Below are 19,482 nucleotides of genomic sequence, written 5' to 3' on the forward strand. Positions count from 1 at the left end.
TAGTCTGCCTTATTTCTAGGATTTGGCCTATGTAAAATGGGTGGGGCAATTTTTTCCATGGCAATCCCAGGCATGGCACAGAGGCAGTCTGGATAGGCCTTAAAACTGCCCAGTACCTCACCTGTTGGAAAGCAGGTGCCTTGAATTGTGGATGAGGATGATTTTCCCAGCCACCCTGCCTCAACTATTTCCTTTTTCCTATAGGCATCAGGATGATATGGTTGAGGATGGTCCTGCTTTGAGCAGGGGGTTGGACTAGATGATCCCCAAGGTCCATTCCAAACCTAATTTTCAAGTATTCTATGATCCACAAGGACTATCTTACTGCTGTCTCTAGTCTGAAAATCAGTTGCAAATGGCTTAGACCAGCAGAAGTCAGATGTTAGGATTTGGTCTCAGTTGTCTTCGTTATTTTGTCCTAAGAAGGAGTGTTAGAAATGGGGCAGTTGTTAGCCAAGTTATTTGAGTGAAGTGCTGTTTTTTTTTTAAGGGAAACCAGAGTATTGTATATCTAAAATTGGTGGTTTCATAGTTTCATAGTTGGTAGGGTCGGAAGGGACCTAAGCAGATCATCCAGTCCAACCCCCTGCCATGGGCAGGAAAGGATGCTGGGGTCAAATGACCCCAGCTAGGTGGCTGTGTAGCCTCCTTTTAAAGACCCCCAGGGTAGGGGCAAGCACCACTTCCCTTGGAAGTTGGTTCCAGCTCCTGGGTGCCCTGACAGTGAAGTAGTGCCTTCTGATATTTAGCCTGAATCTACTCTCAGTCAATTTATGGCTGTTATTCCTAGTTACTCTCAGTAGTGCTTGGGGGAACAGGGACTCTCCCATTGCCTGCTGGTCTCCCTTGGCAAGTTTCTAGACAGCCACCAGATCCCCTCTCCGCCTTCTTTTGTGGAGGCTGAGCAGGTTCAGATCCTGTAGCCTCTCCTTGTAGGGCCTGCCCTGCTGCCCCCTAATCATGCAAGTGGCCCTCCTCTGGACCCTCTCGATGCCGTCCACACCCCTCCTGAAGTGCGGCGCCGAAAACTGGATGCAGTACTCCAAATGTGGCCTGACCAATGTCGCATAGAGGTGGAAAGGTGGTAGGTCACCTCCCTTTAAATGAGGCATCAGGAGTCATACTGGTCCAGGTTCTGGACCAAAGTAAACAGTTGCATTTAGTGAGGCTGCAAAATCTTAAGCTCTCATACTAAAAAGATAAAATAACTGATGCAGTAAAAATGTGCTTCATTCTATAAGTTCTTGAAAGAGGATCTCTGAGAGAGTTTGGAACAGCCGTATTGTCTTAAGAGGGTGCTAACTGTGAAGCACAATTATTAGTGTTCTGAGTTTTCCATTTGTTGTGAAAAAACCATGTATTTTCTTCTTTAAAGGAGAAAAAACACAGATTTTCTTCTTTAAGGGAGAAAAAACACAGGAAACTGCAGGTTTCCCCTTGCAGGCTGGCAGAGTTCCAGCCTGGAAGGGGCTGCTTGGGGCTTGGGGAAGCAGGACTCAGGGGGCACCACATGTATGTGTGTGCACATAAGTGCTCATGGCCTGCAATACAGCCAGGCAGCAGTGGAGCAGCTCCCCCAGCTGCCTGCATTTACTTATGGGGGGGCATAGCTGATGCAGGGGGAGGGGCAGGAGAGCAGTTTGAGATGGCAGGAGCCACAGTGACAGAAGGAGTGGAGCAGGGTTGGTGGCTGTGGCTGGGGACACTGCCCAGTCAGGGCAGGACCCAGGACCAGGGTAGGAATGCGTGGCCATGGGTCCCAGCTGAGGGAGCAGGACAGAGCCATGGGCAGCTCAGTCTGGGGAGGGGGGAAGGGGGAGGGCTGTCATCCAGGTCCATGTGCCCATCCAGATTTGTGTGCCCATAGTGGGCATGGGGCTGCAGCCTGGCTGCCTCTGCAGCCCAGTGGGTGGAACCCAGGAAGGGAGGGAGAGCAGACCAGGGAGGCTCAGTGCCACTGTCACTGCTGCCAGGACCCTTGTGCCAGTCATACCACCATGGTGAAGCACACCCTGCCTACCCAGCAGCAGTGGGGGCAGCAGCGTGGACTTATACAGTTAAGGAGAGAGGCTGGGGTAGCATGCTACCACCATGAACTTCCAGTGCCAATGAACAGCAGGTCCAAGGAGAATCATGTTGAGAGCATGTAGAGACAATTTAGAAAAAGCCTATGGTTGCCACAATGGACATGTTGCTGCTACATGAGAGGCAGACCATGTGAATGCTCCTTCTCCTTTTCTGTGGAAGAATTATAGTCCAGCGATTAACCTACAGAAAAGAATTGGAGTTTGGAAACTGGATTCCTAGTCCCTCTTTAAACTTGTCCATGCCAGGAAATAAAGGTGGTGTCTTGAGCATGCAATTACTGAAACTCTTTAAAACCCTGCCACAAACTGGGCAAGATATAATTTTAACCCCTGTTAGCTGATCCAAGTGAAACAAAGGGGGAGCCTATAGGAGAACTGTAGAAGTGCAGAGGAATGTATCTGGGCTCATGCTGTTCTTAGTAGTGAGCTGAGGAAGTGCATTCTAGAAGAATGTACTGTATGTTGGCTTTATAACTGGTTGGATCATCATGCTTAAGGAGCAGTCATTGAGAGCCCAGTGTCTAATTGGGAGGAGATACTGAGTGGTGTTTTCTAGGGGTCAGTCCTGGATCCAGTACTGTTTAATATCTTCTTTATTGATTTGGAGGATGAGATTGAACACTTAGGAAATTTGTAGAGGACACAGGAGCTGGTGAAACCATGACCAGCAAACAGGCCAGTAAATAGGGAATTTGAGTGGGGAGTTCAGTGGAGGAGTTGCTCAGCCACTTTCTTAACTTTTTTTCATTGTAAGCTTGTCGAATGGAAGTAGGCAAAGGAGGAAGAAGAAATTTGCTAGGAGGTGGTGATGGTTGGTGACTCCATCTTGCAGGGCACGGAGGCATCCAGCAAAAAAGGAAACAAAGAACTAGCAGGCGAATCAACAGGATAGCTAGAAGACATCACAGTGCCAAAGCCATTGCCATGTCCTCTGCCTGTATTTATGTGAACTCTATCCAGGCATGGCCACTGACCAACAAGGCTTCCACCCAGGTCATAGTCTGGCTTTGCAAGGACTGTGGCCTGCATGTCTCTTGCAAAGACAGCCAGGTAGAAGAGTGCTTGCAGTGAGAGGTACCTCCTGGTAGAATCTCTCAAGGATCAGATAAGGGAGCTGCAAGTGGTGGTGGCTAAGTCCAAAAGCAGTATGAGCATGAGGTCTTTGACTGAATGCACAAAGATCTCCAGCATCGTGGAAGAGGGACAGCCAGAGAAGGCATTGGAAAACACAAGACAGCTATTCAGGAAATTTAAAACTGGCAGCTTGCCACCTCTGGCAGTAGAAAGCACTTGTCTTCTAAGCCTGTAGTACAAAACTGTGGCTTCAGACAAGAAGGAGCCTACTCTAGTAGCAGGAAAGGCCAAGCTATGTACCCCACAGAGTGGAAGGATCAAGACCACTGGCACCAAGATGAAAAAAAATGAGTGGTGGTGGTTGGCAACACCATCTTGCAGGGCATGGAGTCATCCAGCTGCCAGTTTGACCTGTTGGCTTAGGAGGTTTGCTGCCTGTCAGGAGCCCACCTCTAATATGTCACAGAAAAGTTGCTTGGACTCATCTAGCTCTCTGACTACTATCCCATGCTGCTCATCAGTGTGGGCACTAATGATTCTGCCAGGGGCAATCTTGAGAAGATCAAAAGTAACTACATGGCTCTGGGTGCCGTTGTGATGGAGATGTAGTATATTCTTCTACCAAAGGCATAACAGGACAGCTGCTGCAATTGCACATCTGCAGCAGCAGCTGTCATTCTCTGACTTCTTCCCTCCCCACCCCCATAATCAGCACCCAAGTCTTCTGCCCTAGCTGACCTGCCAGATTTGAACTACTGTCTTCTGGTCAAGGGGAAAGGGCCTGGTTAGTAGCAGACAACCTGGAGATCAATATATGACTGAGTAGATGGGTGTCACCAGCAGAGTTTTGGCTGCTTTGACCATTGGGTGGTATTACAAGGAAAAAAAATACTGGTATCCATTTGATGAAGAGGGAGAAGAATATCTTCATAAACAGGCTTGCTATCTTGCTGAGGAGGGGTTTAAACTAGATTCACTTGGCAATGGAAAGAAAAGCCAAGAAATAAGAATGAGCCAGGGGATCTAGATAAAAATCCAGTAAGGGGAGAAAACAGTGGAAGCCTTATCACTGTTCTTAGGCAGAAAAATGGCCAATCAGTTACCCAAAATGTTTATAGACTAACCTAAGAAGCATGAGCCACCAATCATTCCCCACCCTCTTCTCCCTGCTGAATTTGGGGACAGAGGAAAAGTATGGCAGTGGCATTCATTCCCTTGGCTCTGGAACTGAGCAAAAACTGTGGCTTTGGCAGGAGCCTACACTCACCAGCTAGAGAGCTCCCTGTACATGTAGCACGCAGCTGAAGGAGGGTGCAATTGCACCATTGCACCCCATCCATATCTGCTATTGCTTATCTCCCATTCTATATTTGTTCTTTTGATTCTTGTTTTTTCATAGCTGTAGTACCCTACGACCATAGAATCATAGAAAATTAGGGATGGAAGAGACCTCAGAAGGTCAGTAAGTCCAACCACCTGCTCAAAGCAGGATCATCCAACCACATCATCCCAGCCAAGGTTTTGTCTACCTGGGTCTTGAAAGTCAAAAACCTCCAAGGATGGAGATTGCATAACCTCTCTGGGTAACCTGTTTTAGTGTGTTACTACCCTCCTAGTGAGAGAGCTTTTCCTAAGATTTAACCTAAACTTCCCTTGCTGCAGCTTGAGACTATTGCTCCTTGTTCTGTCATCTGCCACCACGGAGAACAGTCTAGCTCCATCCTCTTTGGAACCACCGTTCAGGTAGTTGAAGGCTGCTATTAAATCCCTCCTCAGTCTGGAGAAGAGAAGACTAAAGAAGCCCAATTCCCTTAGCCTTTCCTCATAAGTCACGTGTTCTGGCCCTCTAACCATTTTCATTGCCATTGCTGGACTCTCTCCAATTTGTCCACATCCTTTCTGTAGGGGAGGGCCCAAATTTGGACACAGTACTCTACATGTGGCTTAACCAGTGCTGAATGGAGGGGAATAATCACTTCCCTTGATCTGCTGGCAACACACCTACCAATACAGGCCAGTATGCTGTTAGCCTTTTTGGCAAAAAGGGCACGTTGTTAACTCCTATTCAGCTTATTGTCCGCTGTAACCCCCCATGTTGTTTTAATTACAGCTGTTGGTTAGCCAGTCAGTCCCCAGCCTATACCAGTATGTAGGATTTTTCTGTCCTAAGTACAGGACTGCACTTGTCTTTACTGAATCTCATGAGATTTTGTTTGGTTCAGTCCTCCAATTTGTCTAGGTCTCTCCGAATCTTAGCTTTACCCTCCAGCATATCTACAACTGTACCCAGCTTGGTGTCATCTGTAAACTTGCTGAGGGTGCATTCCATCAGTGATCTAGAAGATGAGATGAAGACATTGAACAAAATCGGCCCCAGGACCAACCCCTGGGGCACTCCACTTAATACTGGCTGCCAACTAGACATTGAGCCATTGATTATAACTCTTTGAGCTCAAAAATCAGGCCAGTTTTCTATCTACCATTCATCTAACCCATACTTCCTTAGCTTACTTGTGAGAATGTTGTGGAAAACCATATCAAAAGCTTTGCTAAAGTCAAGGTATATCATGTCCACTGCTCTCCCAGCATCCACCAAGCCAATCATCTCATCATAGAAAGTAACCTGTTTAGTCAGGCATGATTTGCCTTTGGTGAATCTATGCTGACTGTTCCTGATCACCTTCTCCAAGTACTTAGAAATGGATTCCTTGAGGACCTGCTTCATCATTTTTCCATGGACCAAGGTGGGGCTGAGTTGTCTGTAGTTCCTTGGATCATCCTTCTTTCCTTTATTAAAGATAGGCACTATGTTTACTCTTTTCCAATCATGTAGAACCTCTCCCAATCACCATGTTTTCAGAGATAATGGCCAGCAGCTTTGCAATCACATTAGCCAACTCTGTCAGCACCCTCATGTGTTGTGTGTCGAGTCCCATGGACTTGTACACATCCAGCTTTTCTAAACAGTCCATAACCTACTATTAGCTGCTCGCCTCCTCCCCCAATTGTGGTGCTAGGTGTAGTAGTCTGGGACAGACTGTGGAGACTGAGGTAAAAAAAGGCATTGAATATTTCAGCCATTTCCACATGATGTGTCACTAGGTTGCTTCTCCCATTCAGGACCCACATATTCCCTGATCTTCCTCTTGCTGCTGACATATTTGTAGAAACTCTTTTTGTTACCCTTCACATCCCTTGCTAGTAGCAACTCCAATTGCACTTTGGCCTTCCTGATTTCATCCTTGCATGCCCAAGCAATACCCTTTTACTTCTCCCTAGTTATTTGTCCAATCCTCTATGTTGAACTTCATCCTGCTGCCCCTAGCTCAGCTTTACCATCCATCAAGATTCCTCTGAGTTTTATCTCTATCCTTCAAAGCTTTGCAGTCTTTCACAGTTTCAGGTCATCTGTAGATTGTATCAGGAAGCTCTCTGTTCCAGCATCCAGATCATTAATGAATATGTTAAATAATACTGGACCAAGAGCAGACCCCTGTGGAACCTCACTCAAAACCTCCTGCCATCATGACATTGATTTATTTATAATTTACCATGTGCTTACAGTTATTGAGCCAATTGTCTATCCACATCGTAGTAATTTTATCAAGCCGGCATTTCATAGTTATAATGAGTCTAGCCCAGCTGGGACAGATTCAGTCCTAGTCTCCAGCTGGAGGTAATCAAGGAATCGAGCTGAGTCATCATTCAAGAAGAGACACTGTTAGGAAATCAGGACATAGGTGGTCTTGTCTAGTGGTTACAGACCCAAAACAGGAACAGTCCAGACTAGTTTCCCAGGGAGGGGGTGGTACAGAGGGGGTCTGGCATCGGCTGTGGCTCCCAGCTCCAGTTCTGAAGTCAGAACAGGCTGAGGAGAGAAGCTGTAGCTGGAGATAGGATAAGCCATGAGTTAAACAGGATCAGAAGTCAAAAGCCAGAGCTAAAGGTTGAATCAGAATTGAGAGCAGAGAATCAGTATCAGAAGCAAGAGTTGGAGTCAGGAGTCAGAACCAGAAGATCAGCAAGGAAGCACATGAAAGGTCAGGAACAAGAATTTTCATCTTTGCCCAGATCAGGAAACTGCAGGCAGGGCCCAGCTTTTAAGGGCTGGAGGAAGTGGAACCTGCTTCCTGTGGCTTCAGCAGACTGGCTGCCCTGAACGCTTCACTCAACCCAACTGGGAAAAGGATGCAGCTCTGGGCTGGGAGGTGGCACCTATCCAGGGATGACTTGCTTTGATCTCCTGATTTGGGACTGGCTGGGTCCAGGGTCCTGGTCTGGCCTCATTACAGACCCCACCCACACTGACTATTCAGGCTCATGCCAGACAACAGAGAGCTTTTTGAGTAACCATCTGCTTTGTTGTGCCTCTGTCCTGCTTGGAACTCCTAACCTGACTATGCTCTGAACTTGTGACTTGGATATTCCTACCTCTCCCTGCTTGGTCTCATTCCTGATTGTTCTTATTACTGTCTTGGACCTCCTGGCCTGGAACAACTGCTTGCCCTGACCACTACCTCGTCTCAACCTTTGGCTTGTTATCTTGCACTAAGACTGACCCTCATCTTGACCTTAGCTTCAGCTCCAGTAAACCCCCCCCCCCATCTTGTGCAATCCACTCAGACTGACTGCCTATATAGCCTGGTCAATCCTTACGTTAGTCATGGGGGACTCTGAAAAACCTTACCGAGATCCAAGTACAGTATGTCTACTAAAATCCCTTCATCCACTCAATGAATTACTTTGCCCAGGAAGGTGATCAGGTTGGTTTGGCTTCATTTATTTTTCTCCAAATCCATGTTGGCTGCTAGTGACCAGTCTGATGGATGGTCACAATGGTATCCAGTGGTTTTGTAATTTATAAATCGGTAAAGCTTTTCAGTAGTTTGCATGACCTCTCACTGCCTTACAGCCTTCCACAACATTCACCTCTAAACAAATCCTCCTTTTTTGAATATTCACTGCACTGTAAAAGTGAGGGTCAGGGACCTGTAACCCATAAAGGTGAACTCTGGAGGCCAGGGGTACAGAGCGAGAGGCAAGGGGTGCAGAGCGAGAGGCAAGCATTCACCTTTGGATAGATATTTCTGTTCTTACCCGGTGTGTAAACATGAAAAATCCTGGAAAAAGAGGGGGGGGGGGACCAAAACGATGATACATGTTTTAGTTAGAAGTATGTCTGTGTTTCTATATGCATGCATACACAAACATAGGCAAAAATACTGCCTTATTCAAGAAAATATTTTAGTTGTTGTGTGGTCACATGTACCAATGGATAACATTTTCAAAAGAGCCTAAATTGTGATGTCAACCAGAGTTTTGTATTCTCGCACTTTTGAAAATTATATATATATGAATCTTTATGTAGCTTTGTAACAGGTTTGGGCTCCAGGGGTGATTGGACCACCACCTGGTGACCATGAAACCTTTTCCCTGCTCCAGCTTTAGACTGCCCTTCCCTTTTTGCATCACCTGCCATGCCTTTGATATAGTTATTTGATTGGAAGGGAGGCTGCCTAATGGATCCTAGAGTGATCCCCAGTTCCCCTAGATGCCAGCTGGTTCTCCCAGGGCACCTGTTAGCTTTAAAAGCCTTAAGCCATGCCTATACCTCTCAGATGTCACTGGACCATCATTCCCTTTGTTGAGGCCTTGACCTTCTCAGCCTCAACCCCTTTTCTCTGGCTGGGACTTAACTTTCCCAGTGTACTGGACCTGGCTTCTAGGCACCAGCTCTGTTAATCCAGGCTCTTGGGGTCTCCACCTTTTCCTCCAGAGTTCACCTTTTTGGGCTACAGGACCCTGACCCTTACTTTGCCCCTCACAGGTGCCTACATCAACATAGTCTCTTGGGGTCCCCATCCCTTGCCTGGGATGGAGAACCTGGCCCCCAGAGTTCGCTCTTCATGGGCTATGGATCAACCCTTGCTTTGCCTCTCACAGGCTTCTCTGCCCCCATGGGTTCCAGGCCCCTGGCCTGTTCTCACCTCTGTAAAGCAATGCTAGGTTCCCTGGTCGTCTTCACCCTATAAGGGCTCTGGGCCCTGGGGCCCAATCAGTGCCTCAAGTCTGGCCTCAGGCAGGGTTCAAAGTAGTCATGTGCCCCTTGGGCACTGTGGGACCTCCAAGACCACCCCTCACAGTTCTACCCAAATCACCAGTTGTAAATTGTAACAGTGGGAATGAGCATGCTTGCTGTAACAAATTTAACCTGCTGGAGGTGTAGCAAATTATACCAATAGCTCGCTGTCTGCATTAAGGCTTCTCCTTACCCAGGGCTGTGCTCCTTTGTAAGACACCAGTATTCACCTGGCAGTCCTTAGAACAGTTCTGAAGTCATCCCTCTGTAACCTTCCTGGCCTGGAACTCTTCATCCAGCAACTTAAAGGACTAGAATGCCTGGCCAGGTCAGGTTCTGGGCTTATATGCTTCAAGCACAGCCCCCTTCTAGTCAGGTGGATCCCTAACCACCCACAGGGGTTCCTCCCCAGGGCCTAATGACTGGTTGCCATGAAGACTTAAAACTGCTGCCCAAGCAGCCTCCTACTGCTTGAGTTAGGCTTTGCCCTGTTGGCTTATTGTGGGTTGCCAGGCCTACAGTAAGCAGTGGTAGCTGCTGGTCTCCAGCTACCTATTCCCTTACAGCCTGCTTGCCCTGAGCAGATATCTCCTGACTAACAGCAGGTGTAACCCTTTACTTGGCTGGGGTTCTCCCAGGTCTGGGCAGCAGGAGTTTCCCATTGCCTGGCCTCTCTAGCTTCAGGTTTTCAGGAGTAACAGGAGCCTCAAGCTCTCTGTTACAACCTTAAAAGTTCTGCCTCTAAGTACTACTTTTAAAAGTGCCTCGGACCATTTATGAAACCAAATGTCACTGAAAACTAAGCAGTTTAAGCACTCATGAACTGACAGTGCTTTAAAACATTGGAATTAGGCCCTAAGTTCACTTTTGTGTTTTCAAACGATTTATTCTAAGGGTTATTGACACACAAGAGTTGCCACAGTTCAACTGAAGGTGTGATTTTTTTTTTTTTTATCCCTGCTTAATTAAACATCTGACAAGACCTGGGTGTTGTGATAGAAAACAAGATGAACATGAGCCACCAATGCAATGCCATAGCTGGCAGAGCTAATCAAACACTGGCATGCATCTACCGAGGCATCTCGAGCAAGGCTAAGGATGTCATCCTCCCTCTCTACTCAGCCTTGGTGAGACCACAGCTGGAGTACTGCATCCAGTTCTGGGCACTGCACTTTGAGGAAAGATGGGGAGAAACTCGAGAGAGTCCAAAGGGGGGTTATGTGCATGATTAGAGGCCTAGAGACCAGGTCATACGAGGAGAGGCTGAAAGACGTGGGACTGTTCAGCCTGGAGATGACTCAGAGGGGACTTGGTGGCAAGGGCATACATCAGGACCTGACAAGAAATAACGGTCACAAGCTGATTGAGAATCGCTTCAGGCTAGACATAACAAAAAAAGTCTTTACAAATTGAGCACTGAGGGTTTGGAACAGGCGCCCCCCAGAGGTGTTTCAGTCATCCACCCTGGCAACCTTCAAAAAGTGTCTTGTTGTTGATCTTGCTGGGGTCATCTGTTCCAGCAGTCTTTCCTGCCCAAGTGTAGGGGAGCTGGACCCAATGATCTGTAAGGGGCCTTCCAGCCTCTAACAACTATGAAACTATGAAGCTACTACAAAAGGTTGTTGGGTGCTTATTTCAGCTTAAACTAGGCTTTTGATTTACCTTGACTTTAGAAACAACTGGAAGGTAAACCAAAATAAGCTACCCCAGGATCAAAATAAGAGCATCCACAGGCCCTTTGTACTAGCTTAACAAAATTATTCTCATTAAAGCAGTGCAAGGTTGTCTGCATCCAACACTTAAAATGGTCATTTACAACTGTTTTTTATTCCCATGAGCTCTGCATACACAATGTAGCCAAAAAGAGACTAAGCTGGGTACTAGGTTGAGCCATGAACAGGGATCCAGGCTTTCCATTTCCCATGGAAAAACAGAGAATAACACGGGTTTCCCCCTTTACCCGAGGAAGGCATTTTAACAGAGAAACCCACGGATTTTGCAGTTTTGCAACGAGCTCTCTGCAGGCTGGCACTCAGGATGTGCTCAGGCAGGGGTCACCATGTACACGGCCACCAGGCAGCCTGGAGAGTAGCTCCTGCAGGTAAGTGGGGGGTGGGGATTGAGGCCTCCATGGGGAAGGAGGTAGTAAGTTGGGCAGGGCTGGAGCTGCTTGGGGCCCAGGGCTGTAATGTATGGCCACAGGGCCCTGGCAGGAGCAGGACTGGATCGTGGGTGGCTTATCCAAGTGGTGGCGGGGGGGGGGGAGGGAGGGGGGGGCTGGCTCCCCACCACTGCATGCACTCCCAGGGAGGTAGGGGGGACCCATGTCTCACAGATCTGTGTGCAGGGTGGGGGCGGGTGTGAGCTGCCCACTGTGGGGTCGGGCTCCCTGCTCTGCTGCCTTCCCCCAGGTCTTCTGCAGCCCAGTGGGTGTGACCCAGCATGACAGGGCAGAGTGGGGCCATGCAGGGAAGCTTCTTGCCACTGCGAGCTCCCTGTTGCCTTGCTAACATGCCCCATGCCCACATGGCAGCAGCAAATGACACAGGCCCACACTGCTGCCTCCACTGCTGCTACACAGGCAGGGGATACCTCACCAGGGCAGCATGAAGCTTTCAGTGGCAAGGAGATCCTTGCATGGCCCCACTCTGCCCTGCCGCACTAGGAGCTGTGGAGGCCCCAGCAGGGTGGTGAGGATGAACCTGGAGTGGGCAGCCCATGCCCACCCCTGCCCCCACCCCATGCACAGATCTGGAGGGCACAGGTCCCCCCGGCCCTCCAGGATTGTGTGCAGTGGCGGGGAGTTGGCCTCACTCCCCAACCGAGCCTGCAGCAGGTAGGTAGCAGACACCAGGAGGGGAGCCGGGCTCTATGTTTCACTCCTTTCCACTCCATTGCAGCAGCCACCACCTCCCATGGGTGGCAGCTGGGGCTTGAGCGCTGCTGTGGGGGACTGCAGACCCAGCTCCCTGGCCCCATAGCCTTGGCAGCTGGGGGGTCCCTCTGGCAGGGCTGGGGAGGCAGAGGGTGTGGGTGGGGGGTCAGGAGCACCAGCAGAGTTGGGAGGCTGTGGGGGGGAGCGGGGGCACCAGCAGGGCTGTGTGGGGGCTGTGGGCAGGAAGTGAGGAGTACCAGCAGGGGGCTGTGGCTTGTGAGGGAGGAACCTGGACCTCAGTTCTGTGAGTGAAGGGGGCAGGGGGCGCTCTGATTTTTCCATGAGAAAAAACCTAAAATCAAATACCAACATTTTATAAGTATTTAGAATTTATTTTATTACAATAATTGAAGTAGTGGTAGGCTTCCAAATTGCTTTAAAATTGTAAACATATCAAGAAAACATTCTGTTCAACCGATATCTATATATATAGTGACTTTTCATTTTAATCACGGATTTTGGGTTTTAAATAAGAGAATTTGTGATTTGTTTATCAGAGCATTTGCAGTTTTTTATCAGGGAAATCCAGGATCCCTGGTCATGAACAGAGTATGAGCCAACTTACTGGTGAATCCAGGATTCACTGAGGGCTTGCTGCAGGGGAAATGCACTGTGCATCTTTGATGGAAGCTAGAGAAGGAAAGCATGTTCTTAACTCATGTTAGCTAACTAATGGAAGCAAACATGAGGTAATCCCAGAGAGGAAAAGGACTTTGTCATTTCACTACAAATCAACAGGTTGACTTAACGGCTTTGGAGGAACCTGAACCCATTCCTGTCTTAATGTAGTGGGGTGCTGAGCTATGCAGTAGCAGCCTGCTGACACCAAGCTTGGTAGGAAGCCTGTTATTTGGAGGGGTCTACCCAAATAGTTATGCCGTGTCTGTAAACAGCCTCAGTTTGCACTTGCTATTCTGCTAAGCAAGGGCTTAAATGAGCAAGGCTTCAGTAACTGAGGAGCTGTAACAAGAAGCTGCAAGTGAGAGCAGTGCTTTGCTGTCTGGAAAGATGACTGAAAAGAAGGTAGCACAGGAAGTTGCCTCCCAAAAACTATTTGCCTATGCCTTCCAGTCAGATAAAGGGCAGTGGAATAAGCTTTTAACTTGATGATGGGGACAAGATAGTTTACCATCTGGCTGACCTGATGCAGTTAATTGTAGAGATCACAGAAAAAAATATTTTTTTACTTATGCAGTACTAACCATTATGTCAGGAGGCCATGAAGAGTGATGGGGAGGCACTGATAAGTGATTAAGAACCACTTATTTTGGTTAACTTTGAACCTGCTTCTAATCCATTTAAGCCAAACTGAAATATGAATGTTGACGCATCCTTTTCCACCAGTTTAACTAAACCAATTTCAATTCATGCTACTAATGACACTGAAGTCAAAACCTATGGTGGTAGTGGTGCACAGGTGCCGGACTTGCTGCCCTCTTGAGTGGGTATCAACCAACTTTGCAAAAATCACACAGTTCAAGTTCCAACTAAGCCTGTTTGGCTAGTATACACCTGCTATGCCTTGTTATTACTCTTTTTCTGTAACTAAGGCAAGCTCATACAAGTCTGTTTCCTGCACACTATACCATATATGCTTCCCACTTCACTTTAGAATGCAAATAAAGATTTTTAGCTTCTATAAATTACTTGGGATTCACATACTTGAATGGTTTCCTCTGCCTCTTGCAATTATAGGAACTGTTCTTTGCCAAAAAGCCTTCATGCTCTGTTCTTAGGGTTAAACTCCCCAGGTGGAAGTCCAAATTTGCTTTCACTCATAGATCTATGTTTAGTCCCTGCTGCAAAAATAAAACTTATTTTTTGGTCAAAGGATAAGGACAACTCAGGGCAGAATCATTTTAATCTCTCATTAAGGAAAATGTTAAATGCGCCATTCATTTCTGTAAAAGGAATAGTTCCCTAAGTAACCTTCCAAATAACTTCTGCCCCCCTCTGTCCAGCCCTCCTGCTCCTCCTGCATCAAATTATGTTGCTGTTTCCATGGTGCTGCTTCTGCAAATTCCCAAACTAATGAAACATGTAACTATTGTAAAGAGAATGATTACAAAGAAATTCACCTCTGCTATGGAAGATTGCACAGGTCTCTTCTGCCAGTGTTGGTCCAGTTGTTCCAATCCCTCATCCCTGCCTCTGATGTCATGTCCTCAGATTGTTGTGTTCAGCTTCTTCATATAATCAACTCAAAGGGCAATGGTCTTGATGTTTCCCTGTAACACACTATGAATACCTATTGTGCAATGATTTACTCTATAGTCAGTAGTGGATATAGACATGGGGCAAGTGTGGTGTGCGCCCCCCCCCCCCCCCCCCCGGGGCAATCCTATGCATACATTGTGACCTCTGAGCTTACTGCCTGGCCAGCATGGACTCCTGCCTAAGCTCCACATATGAGCAGTGAGCTCTGAGCTGCCTTGCAGGATTTTCCCATAGCTCTTGCTTTTATGCCCAGGGGGTATCCAGTGTTGCTGCTTGCCCTTCCCTTTCCCCACTGCAGCAAGGGGAAGGAAGGGACAAGCAGTGGTGGCAGTGCTCACCCTCTGGGTTCCAGAGCCACATGAAAGCAGGGGCTCCAGCCAAACCCCAAGGCAACAGCTCATATGTGACAGGCAAAGTGAGGCTATAGTCCACCCCTTCTGGATCCACCCCTAGCTACAGTATACATATGATATGATTTTACTCTAATACATACATACATACACACACACACACACACACACACACACAAATGATATAGCATACAGATATATATTAATATTGTAATATAGCAATGATAATAATTTATCTAGACAAGGAGCACAGAACCCAATACCACTTTAAAATTTAAATAGATGATAGAAAATCCTTATTAATGCATTCTATGCAGAACATACTTTGCAACTTCTGGCTTAAATCAATACCATTTATTGCACACTGAGCTATCAGATCAAACCTGTTGAATGTTGTAAAAATCTTGCAGGCTCTCAGCTAGTTTGTACTGCAGCCCCCTGGGGCTGATGATAAAGCATGTCTATAGCAGTGCAGTGCAGAGGAACGGTCTTCCTGGCAACCAGCAGAGAGAGAGAGAGAGGCAAGACTTTAAAAATTAAGACTAGAGATAAATCCACTCATTGCATTCAGATCTCTTGAATGATGGAGCTGGGCTTCTCTACAGCTCCCCACACCATAATGTAAAAATAGTTTAAAAAATGGCAGGAAGGACCAGTGATTTTTGTGCTTGAAACTAAAATGTTTACTAAGGCAGGCTGGTTTTTGTGGTTGCCATTTTGCCTTACTGCTTTATTTACTAAGGGAAGCTAACATGCATAGGGACCATCCTGTTCCATACATGTCACAGGCCTTTTAAAATGCTATGCTGTTTTCTATTTTCCAGGGGGCAGCACAGGTACCTCTCCAACAACCTCCAGCACCGGGACTCCATCACCCTCAGCTTCTTCTCATCTTCTCTCTCCATCCTGCTCTCCTCCAACCTTTCATCTGGCCCCCAATACTTTTAACGTGGGCTGCCGAGAGAGCCAGCTGTGCAACCTTAACCTGTCTGATTATCCCCCATGTGCCAGAAGCAATATGGCTGCCTTGCAGAGTTACCCTGGGCTGAGTGACAGCGGGTACAATCGGCTGCAGAGTGGCACTGCTTCTGCCACTCAGCCCTCAGAAACTTTCATGCCTCAGAGGACTCCATCCTTGATCTCAGGAATGCCGACTCCATCCTCACTGCCTAGCAATGGGAAGATGGAAGCCTATGGTGGCCAACTGGGGTCCTTCCCAACCTCTCAGTTTCAGTATGTCATGCAAACAGGCAACCCTGCCTCCACCTCTTCTTCTTCACATATGTTTGGTGGTGGCCACATGCAACAGGGCTCCTACAATGCCTTCTCCCTTCACAACCCTTACAATCTGTATGGATACAATTTCCCTGCCTCCCCTCGGCTGGCAGCAAGCCCAGAGAAACTGACCACACCCCAAAGCACTTTACTCTGTTCCTCCCCTTCCAATGGGGCTTTTGGAGAGAGGCAATATCTTTCAACAGGGATGGATCATGGGATGCACATGATCAGCTCCCCACCCAGCAACCAGCAAACAGCCAGTGCCTGTGATAACAGGCAGTATGGGGCTGTCCAGGGTTCCTCCTCACAGATGTCTGTGCACATGGTTTAACCAGCAAGCTGTCTCCTTGGAATCACAGACAACAAGACTTTGTTGTCTCCCCAGTTGACCCCGCCCCAATACTATTTTGCTTTTAAACTTATAGTGGAACTAGTTTGTTAATGATATATGAAAATACAGGTCATCCAAATACACACCAAATAACCCCATGGAAAGCCCCCAACCTGACAGCCACTGCCACTCATTGTAATCCAAGGCCTTAGCATCTGGAACGGAGCATCTATTCCTAATATAGGACATGATATAGAAAAGGGCATTGTTTAAGAGAAGCCAGAGTGAAGCATAAAAAAAACCTAATACATGGCACATGCATTTACTGTCAATGAGCATGAATTCTGATTGTTGAAGGAATCTTATGTGTGTGTTCTGTCCTTCTATGTCCAAGGAAGGATGCCACTGAAGAATTCATGACATACAGCTGTGCTGCCCATGCAAGGTCATTTTTTTCAAGGCCTCCTCCCTCCTTGGCTATCTTTTCTTGCCTGAGTGGTTTAACAATAACAACTGCAAAACTTAATACAAGTCCTGTGGCTCCCTCTCCCCACTGTAGTAAAAGAACTTCTTGGCTGAACTGGAACTTCTCTTCCTTAAGAGATTTTTACTTTTTGACTGTGGCTGTGCCTGACAGGCAATGTCTTTGTATAGGTCAAGCTTGCAAAGTGCCACGCCTGCATAAAGAGAGAGAGAGAGAGAGAGAGAGAAAGAAAAAGAGACTGAAGCTTTACCACACAATGGAACCTCTGCCCTATGTAGGGAACCATGTTCAGAATGCTGCATAAGGGAAGAGGGGTCTCAGTGCTGTGCCTTCTATGTTACTCAGAGCAATAAAGAAACTATAGACTGTGCTTGGAATATATCTGTCTGCAGATCATTCAGCTCAACAGGAGGAGAATCTCCAGACTGAGCATATGGTGAATGGTAGAAAGAAGAGGGGATCTGTTCTCCTGCAGACCCCAGATGTACAATATGGCTGACCTCAGCCATCTTGCATGTACAAGTTGCCATAGAAAACAATGCAGGTATTCTCTGTCCTCCAACCTGCTATTTGATCTCTGTTTTACCAAATAGATCATTGACTTGTTAAAATGTCTTTCTTTTTTGTTTTTTTTTTTCTTCTTTAAAAAAAAAAAGAAAAAAATTGTAGCTTGGTGCAAGCTAAGCATTTAAGTTGTGTGAAAATGCAAATACCAAGTAACAGAATACAGATATTATTAAGATTTGTTTTGAGGTGTTGTAGATAAATGTATTTATGTGCCTAGTGGGGAATTCAATACTATGAGTATAAAAGAGGTCAATAAAAATGGTATGTAAAATATGTATGAAGAGAAAGGTGTATAAAGATTTGCCCTATGCACGGAACTTTGTTTCTAAGTGCCAAGCACAAAAGCGCTAAATAAATCTTTGCAATTGTTCCTTATGTGTTCTGTTTGTATGTAAGAATCCATAGTCTGTGGACATCAAATTTTAAAATAACCAGTAAGTTTTTTTGTGCAGAACCCAAGAATTGCAGCCATCTATATAAAACTAAGGTTCTCATGCATGGAAAAAGAAAATTAAGGGGAGACACAAAAGCAGTCTTCAAATATATGAAGAGCTGTCTTAAAGAAGAGACCACCTTTTCTCCATCACTGACCAAGTCTATATGTGCATTTATGCCAACTTAAATTTACTGTGTACTAAGTTACTGCACAGTAAGTGGGAATAGGCTGGCATCTACATGTGCAGGTGTTAAAGTACATTAACATTGTGTATGGACTGACTTGGGACACAGTGCTATTATGCAGTAAGGTGTCTACATGTGCATTACTGTGCAGTAACTAATCGGGCCTAAACTTGATACCCGCATGATGCGGGTATCAAATTTACGCTCAAATTGGTGTAAGTCACCATGTATACTGTGCAGTATGGGCATGCACGAGTAGATGTGCGCCCATACTGCACAGTAATTTCAGTTACTGTGCAGTAAATGTGCACACGTAGACATGTCCACAGGGTAGGGAGCAGAAAATACAGCAGCAGATTGGGCAGAAAAATGGGATTAGAGGGCCCTATGGGAGGGTACAGGCATTATTTTTTTAAATCAATGCCTGCCAAATAATGCCTGTCAAAAAAGGTTGGCCTCTATCTCCTTAAGTCCCTTCCAGCCCTAATTTTCTATGACTTCCTCAAAGAACATGATAAGCGTTAGGTGGCCAGCTGACAACAATGCACACAGCAGCAATTCCTTTACACAATAACAACTTCCTAACATTTTAAAAAAATATTGGACCTCCTTTAAAAGGTGGAGAGTTATGGCAGGGAAACTCTGCACCTGGGGCAACCACAACCCACAGGGCAGTGCCAGCTACTGTGGTGCTGGTCACAGTGGCACAATTACCTGTTGCTGTGCTAGCAGTTACTTTTATATTCCGTCATAAAGCTGGTGCCAGGGGCTGCTGCCCCACTTGCTCCCTCTCATTTATGCTATTGGTTTCAATGGTCAAATATACACACACTATCAGATGCCCATCTTTGTATGGAAGAGGTCTTATATGCAGTGGTTTCTGGAATTTTCATTTTTAAGTTTTAACACAACTGGCAAATGTACTTCAAAAGGTATTTTTCATAGCTATTTTTAAATGTTCATAGATGATTACAGATAATTTAGTGTTTTTTGTAAATTTTGTCTGGGTTTCTTCAGCTTGTCTGTTACATTACATCTCCAAAACCATGGGGAACCTGAAAAAATGCAGTTTTGCACTGTATAGCTTTTTGATGTGTATGCTAAATGAGAAACAATTTTTTAATAGAAAACTGAACCTGTAGGAAAGAAAATGCTTTGGAAGTTAATTCAGTAAACAGTTTTTCACAGAGGCATCTAAAAATTATTTTTCTGGGCTTGAGGCATAGTCCAGTTAGTTTGGTATACTTTGTCTAAAAGTAGTTAACTCTACATGCTTCAGAGGCAGGGGAAAGAAACTGCACAGTAAAAGCTGTGGGGTAATCTTAGTTTGTTCCTGCCCCAGTATCTCCCTGTAACCTTTATATATTAGTTCTTGGTTAATCCCAGAACTGGGGCCGGGGGGGGGGGGGGGGGGGGGGCAAGGAGGGTGTTATATATATATTCCAGAATTCTTTATAAG

General features: G+C 46.3%; 1 protein-coding gene across 2 annotated transcripts in view; it reads left to right on the forward strand.

Moving 5' to 3' along the window:
• TBX15 (T-box transcription factor 15) overlaps positions 1–19,482 on the forward strand; it is a 192,203-nt gene that overhangs the window by 156,699 nt on the left and 16,022 nt on the right. Inside the window, exon 8 of one of the 2 annotated variants that reach the window (XM_014594441.3) lies at positions 15,567–17,772. The exons of the other annotated variant lie outside the window; for it this stretch is intronic. Within the exon in view, the coding sequence (XP_014449927.2) occupies positions 15,567–16,351 (785 nt within the window). The 3' untranslated portion in view covers positions 16,352–17,772. Of the gene's footprint in view, positions 1–15,566; positions 17,773–19,482 lie in introns of those variants that run through there. 2 annotated transcript variants of the gene reach the window in all.

This window comes from Alligator mississippiensis, chromosome 1, assembly GCF_030867095.1.
Source record: "Alligator mississippiensis isolate rAllMis1 chromosome 1, rAllMis1, whole genome shotgun sequence".
NCBI classification, from domain to species: domain Eukaryota; kingdom Metazoa; phylum Chordata; order Crocodylia; family Alligatoridae; genus Alligator; species Alligator mississippiensis.